General features: G+C 42.8%; 1 protein-coding gene across 1 annotated transcript in view; it reads right to left on the reverse strand.

Annotated features, from left to right (window-relative positions):
• Positions 1 to 11,476: 11,476 nt before the first annotated feature.
• The window catches only part of cacna1ba (calcium channel, voltage-dependent, N type, alpha 1B subunit, a), a 123,283-nt gene continuing 118,029 nt past the window's right edge, over positions 11,477 to 16,730 (reverse strand). Inside the window, exons 48-51 of the mRNA XM_070903653.1 lie at positions 15,726 to 15,764; positions 14,711 to 14,945; positions 14,006 to 14,223; positions 11,477 to 12,028 (exon numbers count right to left, since the gene is read on the reverse strand). Coding sequence (XP_070759754.1) covers positions 11,477 to 12,028; positions 14,006 to 14,223; positions 14,711 to 14,945; positions 15,726 to 15,764 — 1,044 coding nt within the window. The remainder of the gene's footprint in view (positions 12,029 to 14,005; positions 14,224 to 14,710; positions 14,946 to 15,725; positions 15,765 to 16,730) is intronic.

A 16,730-nucleotide genomic window follows, 5' to 3' on the forward strand; every position in this document is an offset into this window, starting at 1 on the left:
CGTGACTGCATCGTGTTAAAATGTCATGTGTCATTTATCACAGTGAGCATATGGAAACAACAGGTCCATCAGTCAATGTGTGCCTCTGTATGTTGGCACGACCACTCTGCTTTAAAGCCAGTCCTAACCCTGAACACTGCCACAAGTTGTTGCCAGCAACATAGAGTATGAAGCAAACTCAAAACAAAGAACTCATCGTCCTTCAGTCCAGCGAGAGGTAAACAGAACAACTGATGACACATTTGTGTTCAATTCAGAGGACATCTCCGAAACACTTTATATAGAGAGCAGGTCTGTGCCGTCCTCTTTATAATATTATATCTAGGATATGGAACAACTGAGAATGAGAGAAGTGTCTTCACTACGATAGCTTAGTATTCCATGTGCATATAAAAATACACAAAAGCGTATATATTTCACGATGGCAGCAGGAGACATGTTATGTTATTCAGCAGGACTGCGAGAAACACAAAAGGGTACCACCAGCGTGCAGATGGGAAACAATATCGACGAGAACTGGGTCATTAAAAAAATGAAAATCCAGAGCATTAGTTCACTCATTTTATAATGTCAGGCCCTGTATAATATTCCTAATGTTTAAGACCGGAAGAAGTATCTGTCTTACCTACAGTAATCACATTACAGTGTCACCTGGGTTTTCATTGTACAAAACCTGGCCCCCTGAGAGAATAGGTCATTTGAGATACCACATGTAGTCTCTGAACGCCGCAGTCAGTAGTTAAGAAATATAAAAGACTCAGAAAACTGCAGTCATGTTAATAAATGCTTTTTTGCTGCAATGTCAGAGTATGTGCGGCGAAAGACCTGGTTGTCACCCGTTTGCCTGTAAGTTCATCACTCGGCGCCTTCACCATTCATCAGCCACACATGACTGAGCTGTGAGAACGCAGTGAAAGGTCCGCCACAAACCACGAGCTGCATTCCACTACCCAGCCGCCCTTTATGTTCTACATGGCACGAGGCTCAGTCAGGTGTTGAAAGGAGGCATGACTTGGTGGTATTCCTGTTATACCATTTTCATTCATTCAACCTCTCGAAGAAGAATCATTGAGGGCATGCCCCTCGTTTTCAATTATGTCGAGAGTACAACAGAATAAATACATACAGTGCGTACAAAAAAAAAAAGAATAATACAAAAGAATAATGATGAATAATGATAATTAACGAGAAAACAATATAACACAGTTAAAAAACAGTTACATTCAAGAGCAGAGTAGCTTGTAATCATGGTTTCAAATTGACATATAGGTACAATTGTGTTAAGTTTTAATGAGGTTAAAATGTTCTAAGAGTGTGCAGCACAAAAACTAAAAGCAGTTTTTCCCAAATTTTGTGTCTGCATGCGGGACTTCGAGCATCAGCCAATCACTTGAAACGAGTCAGATAATGATTATAGGATATATGATGGTAAGTTACCGTTAAGTGCTCTATAAATAAACAGAAACCAATGCCTGTCACATCTTGCTGTTAGAGATACCCACCCAACCTTTACATACAAAAATGCAATGATGAGTAGAATAACTGTCACCGGTAATAAGAGACGAATCGCAGAGCGGAGTGATAAACTGAATCTAGGAGCTTAAGAGTGGATGTTTAAGGTGATGCCTATAGACGACATCACCGCAAACAAAGGAAAATTAGCTCTGCGTCTGTACAAATATCCTATTTTTGGTCGTAGCTTGCTGACAAGTGTGTCAGTGCGACATTTAAAAGTACGTTTTTGCTCCAGCCAGATACCAAGATATTTGTACTCTGAGACCCTCTCAATACTATGTCCATTCAGAGTAGTACTATGCAGACTATTGTCCACAATATCTCTGGCGAAGGAAGGAGACAGAAACACGGACGGAAAAGGTGCTATTTTTCAAAACAGACGGATTGACTTGATGTGCGCAGACGGAAGCTGATAAAGTGGCATCTTGACTCCATGTGTAGAGGGAAGACGAGACGAGACCTTTGGACTTAAACCCTGTCCTGGGGGAGCCCAGCCAAACACTTGCATGGCTGCAGTGTGTCTGGAACTGCCAGAGAGCAACATTTACTGTGTTTCCCATTCAAAATGAATCTACAAGTTGTTTGAAAAGACTGACAATGATCGGCAGGACAAAATGGTTCATGTTTGTCATGACTTGAATTTTCAATACTTCCAAGCAATAGTGAAAAGAACAGCAGCTGTTGGGTCAGCTGGGTCAGTCTGGTCAGGCTCTCTGCAGACTGATGGGATCTCAGGTAAGCAGCAGTAGGAAGAGGCACATTCCTGTCTGCAAGGAACACAAGGAGGAGCGCCACATGTGAACTTTGCCTGCTTCTGATATGACCTCCGTTCAGAAGGAGACCCCTTCTCATGTGTGATATTTTAAAGCAATTGCTGAATCCTGGTATCGCCACTCTTGGTAGCTACCAATCATAAGTCTGTACAAGGAACAAAAGATTATTTTGTTTATGACGTCTGACAACGCTTCTGGTATGAGAGACATATGGGTTTTGAAGGCTGACAGCTGACAGCAATTTTCTTACCGAAGTTGCCACGAACCAACATGCTGACTATTTTCATGACTAAAATTGTGTTTCAATGCTTTTGTCAGAATCATAAAATGATTTGAACATGACAAAACCTGGAGGCAAATATTTGCTGTTAGGCCCCAGTTGCCTCCAGGTTCCCATCAATTACGCTCAAGACCGGATTACGAACCTGGCAAGGCCGTCAACTTCCCCCTGGGAGCCCCAGACCCTCAGGAGTCAAAAGGCTCCAGGTTCATCCTGTTGCAATTAGTTTGTGGTCTCATCACGAAGGAGCCGACCTTGTAGATCAGTGTGTTGCTGTCGACAGGCTGAGGTGCCAGGTCCTTCTGCTGGCTCCAAGCTGCTCAGAGCCAAACCTCCACAGCAGCCAACACTGCAAAGCATCGGGAGAGCCACCGGTCACAAAGATCAAGGTCACAGCAACATGGGAGCGACCAGGCAGCAGAAAGCCCTCCTGCTGCTACTGACCTCAGGTTTCACAGACTACAGCCGAGCACATCACTAAATAAGAGAGCATTCATGTTTAACATATACAAGGTGTCCCTGCAGCAAAGACAGGATATCCTTTTATTTCCAGAGCTGCTGCTGAACTAGATTATAGACTGGCTTAAATGTTGATTCTCCATTTAGATCAGAGGAAAGGTGTAGGTAAAGTAAATCTCTTGGTGATTGGAGGACTCTGGGAGGCTCAGATCTCTTAGATTATCGAGCTCACAAGTGGTTAATTCCAAAGCTAAATATTTCGTCTTGGAAATGAAAGACTCCTCTGCAGGACATGATGAAATAAGATCGAGTCTTGTAAAGAAAGTCGTTTTTTTCCATTGCCCCTCACCCATGTTTTAACTTTATCCCTCAGAACAGGTGTATCAAGTGATCTTTAAGTAGCTAAAGTCAACCGCTGTTCAAATCAGGTGACTCCTGCAAATTTTACGAACTTTCGTCCTCTATCTGTTTTCCTAACGTTCTTAAGAAACTAGTATATTCAAGAATAAAAAAAAAACACCATATGGATGAGAGCAACATACTGTGTAGCCATCAATATGGTTTTCAGAAAGAAATGTCAACAGAAATGGCTCCTTTGCAGCTTTAGACAACAGCCTTGGTTGTTTGAGTATATATTGCAACCAGCCGTGGGTCTTCTCCTTCCCGAGAAGGGCCAAAAGTGCTCCAGTAGATGGCCTCGACAGGCGGCAGTCAAAGCACATGTATTTCGATAGACCTAAATAGATCTGTTGGGTGTTGGGGTTGGCACATATTTTGCTCCTCTCCTGTAAAAGAAAAAACAAAGTGTGTCATTTTTAAACCTACTGATGCAGTATTGTTGTGTGAGGCAAACCACAGTGGCCATATTCTACATAGGAACATATTAAATATGCAGGAACAATTTCAGTTATGCTTTGATGGTATGTTCAATTTAAGCATGCTCTGTGATCTATGTTCAAAACACATGTCAGCATCCTCTTACCGTTTGTGAACACAATGCCAGGAGCCTTTGCAGTCGTACCCTCATCCTGTGAATGTCTCTTCGGTTTCGCTGAAAGGTGAAGCCACACAGCTGCTGCAAGCTCCATATCTCCCATTTTTGCTCCATAACACTCCCCAGCTGACCTTTCATGGGCCACTAATTGAAGATAGGCTTCAACCTTCAGTCTTGTTCTCAACACTAGGATGCTCCCAGGGCCAAAACTGTTTTTTTAGAAATGACTAAGTTGCTGTACTGCCAGGAACTCTATATATGTTGATCAAGTGTTGGGTTTTTACAGTCTATGACAGAGAGCAGAAACACTCACATTTGTTCCAATGAATTTCACGTCACAGATTATTATGCTAATGCATTACATCTAGCGTCTTGGGATTTATAATGCAATATTTGAACCGTTCCACTAACAACGTATTTGCAATACTTCAATCAACCCAGGATAAATACAGTGTAGTTTTCCTTTCAGTCCATCTTGTCCAGGCTTCATTTAGCATTTTTTTATTTGTTACACTGATTGTGTCCAAACACAAACAATCAGCTGGCAGACGTACACAGAGCTCCTTTCCGCTCATCTCCGCTCATGATGTTTTGGAGAAAGCTCCTCCACTCACTGCACACAGCTGCTGCTATACTATCTTTTGTCTCAACTACACGTATCAAATGGACCTTCATAGCAGGTTACAGAAGGAGCAGGTGGTATTTTTAGTGCTGCAACAGCTGCTCTCAGTGGGAGAACCAGGTACTACAAGAGGATGTCACGATTTAGGGCTGCATCTGCAAATTCACCTTTTTTATGAAATATTTCAGGGGGGTTCGTGAGGGTCAGTGACACGAAGTGGAAATAAATTGGGTTGCATCACAAAAAATAAATTCATAATGTGACCTGCGCGAGCTCATCTTGGCCAACATGGTATCTGCTTTTCCCAACAACCTAACATTACTGTAATGAATCTTAAGCTATTTAGGCCTACTCGCTAGTGAGTTTCAGTGACCATCACAAACTTTACAGTGCTCTTCCCTCTGGTACTGCTGCATTATTTGTGTAATATTGGAATGGTATCCTTCAGTCTTCAGAAAATGAATGATATGCACGTTCGTCATGCCACCCCTGCATAAGCAGGTTCCCACTTGTAGAGTCTCAGGACTGTAACGCCCGGGTCACACCGCCCACCTCTCAGACAGTGTTGCTGCTGCCAGCCCTCTCTTTCTACAGTGATCAGTGATCGCCTTTGATAATGGCCATTAATAATAGAAAAAAGTTAAGAGCCGTGAATATTTAAAAGTATTTTCTTCTACACTGAAACTGTAGGGACTGGGGTGGCCCAGTCACAAAGAGCCCGGATGCACCGCTGCTATTTACGATATAGTGCACTACATGGGTGGTGTGACTCTACAGCTGTCACTATTGAATAAACTATTGAGTAAACTATTGAGTGTCCATTATATAGGGAGTAGTGAGCAAGGGACTGATGTCAGACACAGCTCTGTCCCAATTGGACCCAATTTAGAAAAAAATACACCCCATCGTCTTTGACTTGTCATTAGTTTTACTGAATGGATCGCCAGTGAGCATTCATTTGGGCTATTTTTGTGCTGTAATGATCGCAGTAATGTTTGATAGTGTCATCTCTTAAACTTAAAGCTGCACTAATGCTTACTTTCAGATTAAACAATGGTTGATCGGTCAAAAGACTGTGGTTCCTCTCGTCTCTATGGAGCGCTGGAGCATCTTTGAGCTCAGTGTTTTTGGTTTTGGGGCCTGCAACTTCACTGTTTCAGTCAGTCTCATTGTTCATCTACCTTGTTTCTAGCGTGCAGCTGTCTGCCCAGCACCAAACAGCAGACTGGCTCTTTAGCACCTAAATGCCACACTATGTAACCGGCTAGATGTTTTTCTGAGGAGTTGGTAGACAACTAAAAGGAAAGTGAATATTGGACCCAGATTTATCAGGTGGACACACAACTCCTGCTGAATGTATTGATAAGTTCATTGCTAACATGTTTGCTATACGAATAATAACTTTCCAAGGTGATATGTTGGTGTTGTGTTTGTTCCGCTTCCCCCAAGTGGCAACCCCCCCCCCCCCCCAAAAAAAACAACGCCTGCTGAACAAAAGACAAGAAATAAAGTCATAAATAAAATACTCTTACCTCAAGGTCTACTTACTAGCTTTTTTTCCTGGAGCTTTCCAACACAGGATTTGAACTAGACTCAGTTCACTAGACAGTGGAGTGAACGTCCTCCTCATACAGCTGCATCCCAACACTCATCACTATTCAGGCAATCAGAAGCACTTTTGTTTCATTCTTTTTTTTTATTTCAAGGAACTTTGCATCATACAAAAATGTTTAATGTAGAAACAACTGCAGAATTCAAAGTCTGGCTGAGACACATAAAATCAGGCAAAACAAAACATTTCACTGAATCCCAAGACCCAAATAAAGGAATGTTCCAGCTCTGCGGCATGGGGCTGGAACCGTCAGCAAGGTTCAATACTGTTTTTAATAGAAATTTGTCTTTCCAGCAAACCCCACAGTTTATATCAAATATTAAAAATCAACGACAAAATAACACGCGGTATCTAAAAGTACTTTTGTTTTTCTACATGCACATACATTGTTAGAACATGCAAACATTTGTATTTTCTCAGGAAAACAAAGCCACATCTACGCTGCCAATGGTACTGCAGAAAGAAAAGGACGCTGGATCGCTTCCAATGTTCGGCGGCCGGTCGGGCCACACAGCTACGATTTCCTTTGACACCATACAGAGGCCGCATAGTTCAAAAAACGGCAGCCATAATGTGACAAAACGAAATGAGGAATGCGTCTGCAGAAGAACGTGTTCCCTGTCTTCGACAAAAAGGAACCACTTTGACAGTATTTGAGGTTGATTCATGAAAACCCTTTTATCGTGGCCGAACAGGACACACTTCTTTCCGTTTGACATCGCCGAAGTGGGTAAATGTTATGCATGCAAATATACGCATAAAGTTGCTGTAATCCTAAATATTCTATCGGTTTCTTGTTTACACTTTGTGCCTTTCTGCATTTGAAGTATTTTTTAGTTTGGATGTTTGTTTGTTTTGTTTTTTTTTGTTGTTTTTTTTTTTTTTCCAAAAGCATTTTCTATAAAACATTTGGTCACAATCATGCTGCAGCCTGAATCTGAAGAGACCAGCATGTGAAAGGACAGAACGGATGAAGAAATGGGTTTGTCTTTGTTTGCATAGCCCTACTCTCTTTGTCTTCAGCTTATACCCGGCTCCTGTAAGTGTGTCGCTGTGGTTAAACAAGGCCACTGTCTTTTCCCCCTAATAACCCGCTGAGGGGGGTCAGAGTCTATACCTTCTATACCACCCAATCAGGTTCAAATCTTTCGCCATGATGGAAAAGCACAGCAACAGATCAACATTTCAATAAAGACGAGCTGATGTTGATGCTAGTTGCGTGTATCATAGTACAAGTTGCATATAACAAACATTGTTTGTGTGTAAATCAGCCTACGTATCCAGTTCAGACATGGTTCCAGGCATGAACGGACAGTCCCTCAGAGCTCTGTGACTGATACAAGTTGTATTTGTAGAAATCTGACAGCGGAAGCAGAGATCAGCGAGGCAGCAGGGCAGGTAAGATCCACCCTCCAGTGCTGTCAGATCCATCTGTGGCATTTTGGAGTGTAACTACATTCGTTTCCAGTCTCACAGAGCTAGATGAGATTTTTTTTTAAATTTTAAACTTGGTTTACAGTGTCAGTATTTAGCGCCGTTTTATACAGCTGAGCCAGCAAGACAAGATTCCCTCCATCCATCCGTCTCATCTCCTGCTTCTATTGTACTTTCAGCTATAAAGGAATTTCCTACATTTCCCAGAATGCGTTTGAACAGGCCCCAGCAAAAAAAGGCAGCATCGACTTCTTGCTTTCAATCAAAAGCGTGTATATTGACATATTAGTTGTGTCCCACGTCCTTACAACATACTAACAGTTTACAGAGTGTACTAGAGCTACATTGACTAATATTAACTTATCACAAATATATTGATAAGCATTAAGTATCGATAATGGGACAAAAGCCAGTCTATTCTTTTTGCAGATAAGATACAATAAGTCATAGTACTTTACCATTTTGGACTAGCAAAGACTGCATGAGCAGTCGATTTGGAATGACCCTGCCAATTAAGTTAAACAAAAACAGAGCAAAAGGTGCTTGAGCAAAAAATTCAATACTGTTGAATACCTGTTGTTGTCCAAGATCTTCAAGCTTCTTCAAGCCTCATTTCTTAAAATGTGTTTACAGCTGCGAGTAGCTCCTCCATTGTTGTGAGATCCTGGGTTGAACTTTTGTATGTAATAAGCACATTTTAAAAAGTTTACAGATATTATATGCAGAGTCCTAGTAAAAAAAAAAAAAAAACAACTTTTGTTATTCTGTGCGTCTCACCTTTAGCGACAATGCGAGTGCCATATTGTAACGTCTCTCTAAAAGAAAGTTTCCCTGCATTGCATTCATTTAGCCTGGGAACCAGACGAATCTGCTCTGGCAGATGAGTTAGCATGTGGAATGGAACAGGGACACAGCTAATAATGCTAGTGTATTGTGGTTCGTCACTTTGCCTCTTTTACAACCAGCTCTAGAAAAAAAAAAAGAAAATTCCATTTCCATTTTCCATTCTGACACCGAAGCCTGATGTTTAATATGAATGAAGTAGAGCGCTCTAACATTTCCTGCTGTCAAACTCCATGGTACAGTAGCTGCTGGAAACATCTTGGCATGACATTACAACATCGATTTTTTGCCAGGTATCTATGGAGAGTATGAAAAGAAAAGAACACACCACAACACAACATACTGGACCCAGAAATGTAGAATGTATCCACAACAGTCGATGCTTACACACACACACACACACACACACACACACAATCTCGCTTGAAATACCCATGAAGAGTCTCACTGGATCATCCGTTGCTACGCTGGGTCCTAAATCAGAAAGTGCGCCCCCCCCACGCCTTCAGGCTCCAGCTGACCAACACACACACTCTGCCGTCCAAACATTCTCTTACCAAAAAAATAATACAATAAATAAATAAATAAATAAATAAATAAAAGAAACTCTACAAGGTGGTCGTCGCAGGTAGCTGACCAGGTCTACCATCTAAACATGCACAACGTGTTACTTGCATTAATGTAACTGGATTTATATAATTATGCAGTTTTTCATAGTTGTTAAATGCTCGCATAGCGCTTTCCACAATTCGTGCTCCCTGCCCGTACATGACTTTATGGTTTATATAAAAACCAGAGACGTGATCATGCTTCCTGTCTTTCACGCGTACTGTGGGGTATCGTTTCTCTGCTTGCAGATAAGGCTTTCCAACGTGTTTTCCTGCAGAGCTACATACAGAACGGACTGAACGTCTACTCAAGTGTGGATGCATTAGAAAACAGTTGACATTGCATCTTTTTTTTTTTCTCTACAGTATATCTAAAAGGATAGGCACTTTGTCTTAAAACATAGCAAAGAACTCTGTAAGAAACGTTAGACCTGAAACGATGGCAAACTGTAAGCAGTTCACAGAAAACACACCTCTTTTTTTTTTTTTTCATGTCATACAAAAAAATACACACAATGAAAAGAGAACATCTACAAGGACATCTGTATAGAAAAGAAATCAGTCACTCGGGTACGGTTTCACTACCGATGCTGTTGCTTTTTCTCTTGAAGGTTTCGAGAGACGCTTAACAGACAAAAAGCGATCGTCGCCATCTGCTCGACTGACACGAAAGGGAATGTCGTAAAGGATTAAGCGTCGTCATGGAATGGTAAGAGTCATAAACTAAACGACAACGCGGCTGTTTGTACAGTGTCATAACGTCTTTGAGGTTTTCCAACAGTTTAAAAACTACCATTTCACTGAACTACTTGACCTGCTTTTTCGTCCTGTTTCCATGACTGCATTGCCATCACTGTCTGTTGAGACCGCCACACCGACACTCAAAACGCACGTCAAACCTTCAGCTACTGTTCGAATCAATAACTAACTGCTTACAGATTATACAGTATGTTGCGCTGTTGGTTGTAATAATAATGTGGAAGAAGGTAAATTGTTAACCAGCTGATAAGGGGAACAAAACTCATGTTGAATGTGGTCTTTAGCTGTAAAAACTTTCTTTTGCATGTGCCTCTTCTGTCATTGTGTATGTGGTGAACACAGGGGAAGCGGGTCTCTGCAGTGATCTGGCTACAGTAAGCAAAGTGCACATGAGTAACTCCGCTTGGTAAACAGAACAGATCATGATGAGGTTATAAAACTTAGCAGACTTAGTAAGAATCTAATGTTGCGAGTTGCCCTTCGCCTACGGAGCCTTTTAGCGTTTCTCAGCTCATCGGTTTGGTTTGACAGACCACGAGTGTATTGTGTTGATTCAGTCTCAGCGCTCTCATCAACCTGGTTTTTCAGTGATGAACCCCACCGCATGCTACCTGCTTAGCACCAAACAGCAGCAGCACAGTTAAGAGACTAGCTGGTGAACATAGTGGAGCATTTAGCAGCTAAAGAGCCAGATATTTCTCTCGGGATGTGGCGGAGACCCACAAACAGAGCTGAAAGATGAGTCAGTACTTGATGACCTCAGGTGGTCAGAAACTTGAATGAATGCTGTTGTTGTTGCTTTGTGTCGGCTGTGTGTGTAGATAGGCTACTGTTTGCTAACATGGTAGCCTTATCAACTTTATAAGATGTCAATGTCGTGTTTACAGCATGTTGCGCTGCCCTCAAATGGCAGGAATAAAAGCAATCAATGCAGCTTTAAGTTTTCTCCCCCACTCCCATCGAAGAATCCTGTTTGAAGCAAAGCAGCAGGCGCAGACCCTCATTTTCTTTTTCTTTTTTTTTGGCTTTAATGTGAAAGCTTTACTGCTCAGTAATCAGAAACAAAGCAGCAGCAAAGTACGTCAGCACTTTGTGTTTACTCGAATGGTTTCCCTGAAATACAGACTGAGGTTGTGAATGACACAGCAGGTCTGGCGGTTTGTCTACCATCTATCATCCAAAGTCAGGAGATATTATCATCTTAATGTACAGTCTGTGTATATGTGTGTGTATAATGTAATGCTGTTTGAGTGTCAATGTGGTGGTGTCAACGAAACACTGAGGTCAAAGCAAATCAAGGACGGCTACTGTAAGACATCTGATATCGGCCAAAAAGCCTACTCTTCTGTTTCCTAATGCTACGTGCCCTTTGATAAAGACGACACTTGTTCACATTCAAATGTTACCCACTTCAAGCTTTCTCCCTGTTCTCCCTAACCTTAGCTCTGCAAGTTAGGATTAAAATACAGCATTAAAACACACACAGTGACAATGTAAACTAAAGCCTTCAAAGAAGATGATAAAACTCATCACAATTTCCTCAAAAATGCATTAAAAAGGTTGGTTTTAAAGCCATGCTAGCACCATTCATCCTCCTCTGCCTCCGGGTAATACCTGGCTGCCCTGACGCCAGAGCCTGGGCTGGTGCCGCCCCCGAAGCTGAAGTGGTACCCGTTGGGCACCCCAAGGTTCTGCTGCGGAGCGGGAGGCAGGGCTCCCATCATGCAAGGCAGTGCGGTCCGAGATGAGCGTCCGGCACGGGGGCTGGACAGTGACGCCGCATCCTGGAAGACGTCCAGCTGGTCCCGGAGGCTGCTGTACAGGCTGCCCAGGGCCTCGCCATGGCCCCGGCCCAGGAAGGGCTCGGAGCTAATACGAGTGACGGGGCAGGGGAAGTGGCGGGAGCCGCTGTGCCGGAGGGCGTTGTGCTCCGACAAGCCGCGGCTCAGCCGGCCGGGGCTCAGAGAGGCCGGGCTGGACACAAAGTGCACGGGGGATGAATTGGCAGTCTTGTAGGCCACCCCGGGCCGCGGGGTGAGGGGGGTCTGGGGGAGCTGCCGACGTCCGCGGCTTGGCGTGCTAGAACTGGAGCTCAGTGTCACTGGACTGCCTCTAACCCAACCACTGCCCTAGATGAAAATTGGACAAGCAATTTGAAACGATAGAACGATGAGGAAAACATGTGAGAGGAAAGGGGAAAAGGGATGGAAACAGGGACAGGGTCGCCCGGAGGGAGGAAAGGAAAAGGAAAGGAAAGACACCAACATGTGACATGTGATGACGTGGGAGATGGCAGAGAGGACAAACAGACACAGAAGACAGAGCGAAAGAACAAGCACTAATGGAAAGGTAACAACAGACAGACAAAATGCATGGAAAAATGGTGAAAAGAGAAAGTGGGAGAAGAAGTGAAAGGCCATGAGAGGCTGCACTGAAGGCAGACAGAGGAGAAAGCAGCAGTAAGAGCATGCAGAGGGATCGCAGTGCTACCTCAACAGGGTCTGCATTCAATTTCCCTTTCAGCTCTCTCCTGCATTACAAGTTAACACACTATCTGTACCATGCCGGTCTAAGGTTGCACCGCTGCGTCATTCATCTGCGCAGATATATAGAGGTCTGACGGTAAGCTTGAATTCAAAAACGCCTCTGGTCAATGTGCCTCACCCATTTAGAACATATTCATCATGGAATTGATCCTGCTTATTGAACCCTGAGGCCTTCGTGGTGGTAAACCTGCAGGAGGGGCAGAATCTCCTATTTGTGCCGGTTTACACTGCGGCACTCTGTGTGGTGATCCTGATGTCGGCATGTTATGAATATATTTCACCTACAATGTTCAGATTTGGAAGTGCAGACGCGTCGGCCATCTTTATATACAATGTCTATGATTTCGACACAGCTTCTTATAAGCCTCAGGGTCTTTATTCAGGATCTTGTTGATGTTATTACATCCAACAGTGTAACATCACCTACTGTTGGCCATAATATTCTCTCATCTAATAACTCCGTGACTGCCACATGACCGCCTATCACATTACTCATGGGCCACTTTGCTTCAGAGAGATGTTATTTAGAGTCCTTATGTTAAAACACTCCCTCTTTATTTCTGTCACAGCACAGCACTGCTCTAATGGCACGTCACTGACAGCTGTACTATTGATATTTTCTAATTGTTTTGGGTCCTCTAATACCACTATGTTGGTGCTGAACTTATCCGACAGCAGGACTTGAAGCTCTGCAGTGTGAAATATTTCTCTTTGGTCTTTGGTAACATGTTTTTTAATTAAACTTGTCCACACACAGATCGGAGCAGGTAGCCTCACAGGCAATTTTAGGGGAGTAGATTGTGCTAATGATGAAATCGCATAAAACGTGCACCTGGCATTCTTCAGGCCGTTTGATAGTTTGGGCAATCTGACTTGGAAGACTCGTATGAACCAACCTCATTTGGTGCTCTAGCAAGTATTTCAGACAGCAAGACGGTGTGTGTGTGTGTGGGATTGGGTCAAAATAAACTACAGTGTGTGTTTTTACTAGTTTTTGGGCAACAATGGAGCTCTGTGGCACAAAAATACTAAATTACATATTGTTCTTGCAGTCTTGCTGAACGATATATAATACATTTATTTTTGTTTTAATGGCTGTTTCATTTAAATGAAATTCAGTTCAATTAAAAGAATGAACACATATATAACATTTTGAATTGAATTGAATATCAATAACAAATTTCATGTTTAGGCCAGTTGTTATTTTTTATGCAAACAGAATTATAATTGGTTACATAAGCCACTTAAATCTGAAGACAAACACTAACTTAGAAGTCTGTGTTTTGTTTGTGTCAGCAGCTGGGGGTATAGTATTCGTTTGTCGGGACGGCTGATGGATCTCAGCGGTGAACTGAACACCACTACAGATAAATGTTCATCACATCAGATGTAAACTTATTATTTCTAATTAGGTCGTCTTGCCACTCACGCCTACCACGTTGCCGTAAAACGAGGTATCATTTTGATCAGGTTCCACACAGGTCTAAATGAATACTCTCATTACTATCATGAGCAGCATTGCCTTGCCTGGCCCTACTCTACGCGCCTGTGCCCTCCCACCTGCTTGTTGCTGGTTTCCTGCCCCTCACCAGGGGAGACGGCACAGCTGGCGGTGGCAGACTTGGTGTGGCAGTGTTCCCGGCTGCAGTAGCGGTCGCAGGAGTAGTAGCGCTGCTTGTCCGCCGAGGAGTGGTGGTGTTTCCTCTCGTGGGAGCGTCCGCGGTCGTGGGCTCGCTCTCTGGAGGCGGCTGGGTCAGACGCTGGCTCTCCTGCTGCACCTGTGGAGGAGGACAATATTGCAGAGTGAAAGGTGATTTTTCTCTATTCTAGATGGTATTAGAGTCCTGACTTTTGTGTCTTTTGGTGTCTAGAATGTGGTTCATAAAGGTGCCAGTCTTTCTGTCAAGGTATTTATTTATGTTCAGTAAGAAAGAAGAATCTATATTATTCACAGCAGTCATTTTCAGGAATGAGCAAAAAGTTTACAGCATGAGCTTTGATTTGCTGTGTCCGTCCTTTAAACAGTGGTGACAGTGAATGGAGGTTACGTTGCCAAGACGGGGATGAAATAAGGGCTGTGAAGCACTGCAGGGTGTAACACTTGTTAGTGCACACTTTGTTCATGCTGTAAACTTTTTGCTCGTTCATGTGTGGGTCTATTTCTTGGTGAACTAGTAGTAAATATCCAACAAATGGTATTTCGGGATACAGGGTGTATTTGTCTACTGGGCTTTCTAGACGGTGTGCGTACAAGTGCTGACTAACCAGCAGAGCTGGGTGGTTGTCCACCCAGAGGTGTATCCAAAGACCTCTGCCTCTTCTCTCTGTCTCTGTCTTTGTCTCTGTCCCTGCGGTGGTGGCAGCGGTGGTGGTGGTGATGGTGGTGGGGTCGGTCCTGGCTAGGTTTCTCCAGGGTGTAATCCCTCAGGTTCACCTCCTGGGGACGCTGTGGGGCCACAGTGGAAGCTGAGCGCTTCATAGGGCTGGCGTCAGGGACAGACTGAGGGAGGAGGGAGAGAGACAAAGAAGCTCAATGAGAATCATGTCTGACACAAGGTTTTCATCAAGCACGACATGCCGTCAGTAACTACCACTGAGAACTCCAGTCATTTTCAGTCAATCTATGATGACATATGTATAACACATTTTATGAAGGCTGATTATGATATTTAAAAAAAAACACTTTAAAATTGGACTGTATCAAAACAAGACAGCAAAATGATTTAAAGTAGAATTAATTTAGTATCCTCTACCAAAATTGCATACATGGTCAATAATGTCAAAGATGGGGTTGTGTTGGGGAAGCTGGGGCAGAACCACTGACTCATGACCTCAGTATTTCTCAAAAGCCTGACTACTGCCCTGCCAGGACCCTGTATTTTTCCACTGTGTTATCATATGAAGATGGAAATATACGATCACCAAACATGCAGTATCGATTGATTAAAATCTAGCCATTTGTTTAACTATACAGCACTGATTGCAGTGCAGTCTGACAACATGTCTTTCCTGATACTACCACTGGGTGGGTGTCAAAGTTGGAGAGTACAAAGTGCAAAGAGGGACTTTAATGATGTAAAATAACACTGCACCTAGTTGTATTGTGATATTAATGTGATCATCTGACATTACCGTCACGATATTACAATGACAATTCATTTGGATTTGATCATACAGTACTGGCACTGTGGATTTAAGAGTTCGCCCAGCTGGACCAGGTAAAACCGCACAATGTCAAACCACAAACAAGTATGTATTTTGTGTGACAGCGTGTACATACAGCTAGATGGATCCCTGGAGAGTGGCGTGAGTGGCTCCGCTGTTATGCAGGAGAGGGATAAATACAAATAGACAAATAGAAAGAAAGAACAGCAGAGAAAGAGATAAGGAATATTACAGATACAGTTTGTGGTTGTAGAATATTTACTTAAAGCCACTATGTATAGAGTTTTAGAGTTAGATAATTATAGCCTTTTTGTTTATAGAAAAATGATAAAATCATGTTGAAAATTGATGCTCTATAGATATTAAGTACAGAAGAGGTAGTTGCGAGCATTGCTCGGTATGTCTTTTTTGATACCACCGTTGGTGGTCGCCAAAGTCAGAAATGTTCATACCCTGAACATAGTGGTTTTAAGTACAAGTTCATTATTCAAAAATAGCTCATTTCAAATATTCAGTGTTTAAAAATACTTTTTCCGAAGAGTTTCTCTTTTTTGGAAGAGTTTTTCCTCCATTTAACCTTAACAAAAAGTAAAAGCACACAAGTATTAGCAGCAAAATGTAATTAAGCATCGTATGCATAGTAAATGTACTGTGAATGTATTGAGTACCCCATTTCAGAGTGCGACATTATTGATAACTAAACAAGTAAGTAAGCAGGAGATCCTGAATCTAATTACTTTATAACATATATGCTTTTGTTACCCCTTTTGTTACCCCTCTTTGTTACCCCTCTCTAGGCCTGGCCTTGACTTATGGAAGCCTGGCCTTGACTTATGGAGCCCAGTCGGGCACAGCCATTAAGAACTATATGGAGTCGTTGGCCTGTGGGCCCACCACCCATAGGGATAGGCATTAGTGTCTGGTGCGTTGCCAGTCGGGTGACAGTAAAAGGTGGGGACGTAGGCGTGCTGACACCTGGCATTGCAGACGGGTTCTAGGGACGTGGAACATCACCTCTCTGGCAGGGAGGAAACCAGAACTAGTACAGGAGGTGGAGTGGTACCAACTACATCTGTCAGCTAAAAATCGTGTAGTAAAAAAAGGTATTAAGTTGCATAAC

This window comes from Enoplosus armatus, chromosome 4 (assembly GCF_043641665.1).
Source record: "Enoplosus armatus isolate fEnoArm2 chromosome 4, fEnoArm2.hap1, whole genome shotgun sequence".
Classification (NCBI taxonomy): domain Eukaryota; kingdom Metazoa; phylum Chordata; class Actinopteri; order Centrarchiformes; family Enoplosidae; genus Enoplosus; species Enoplosus armatus.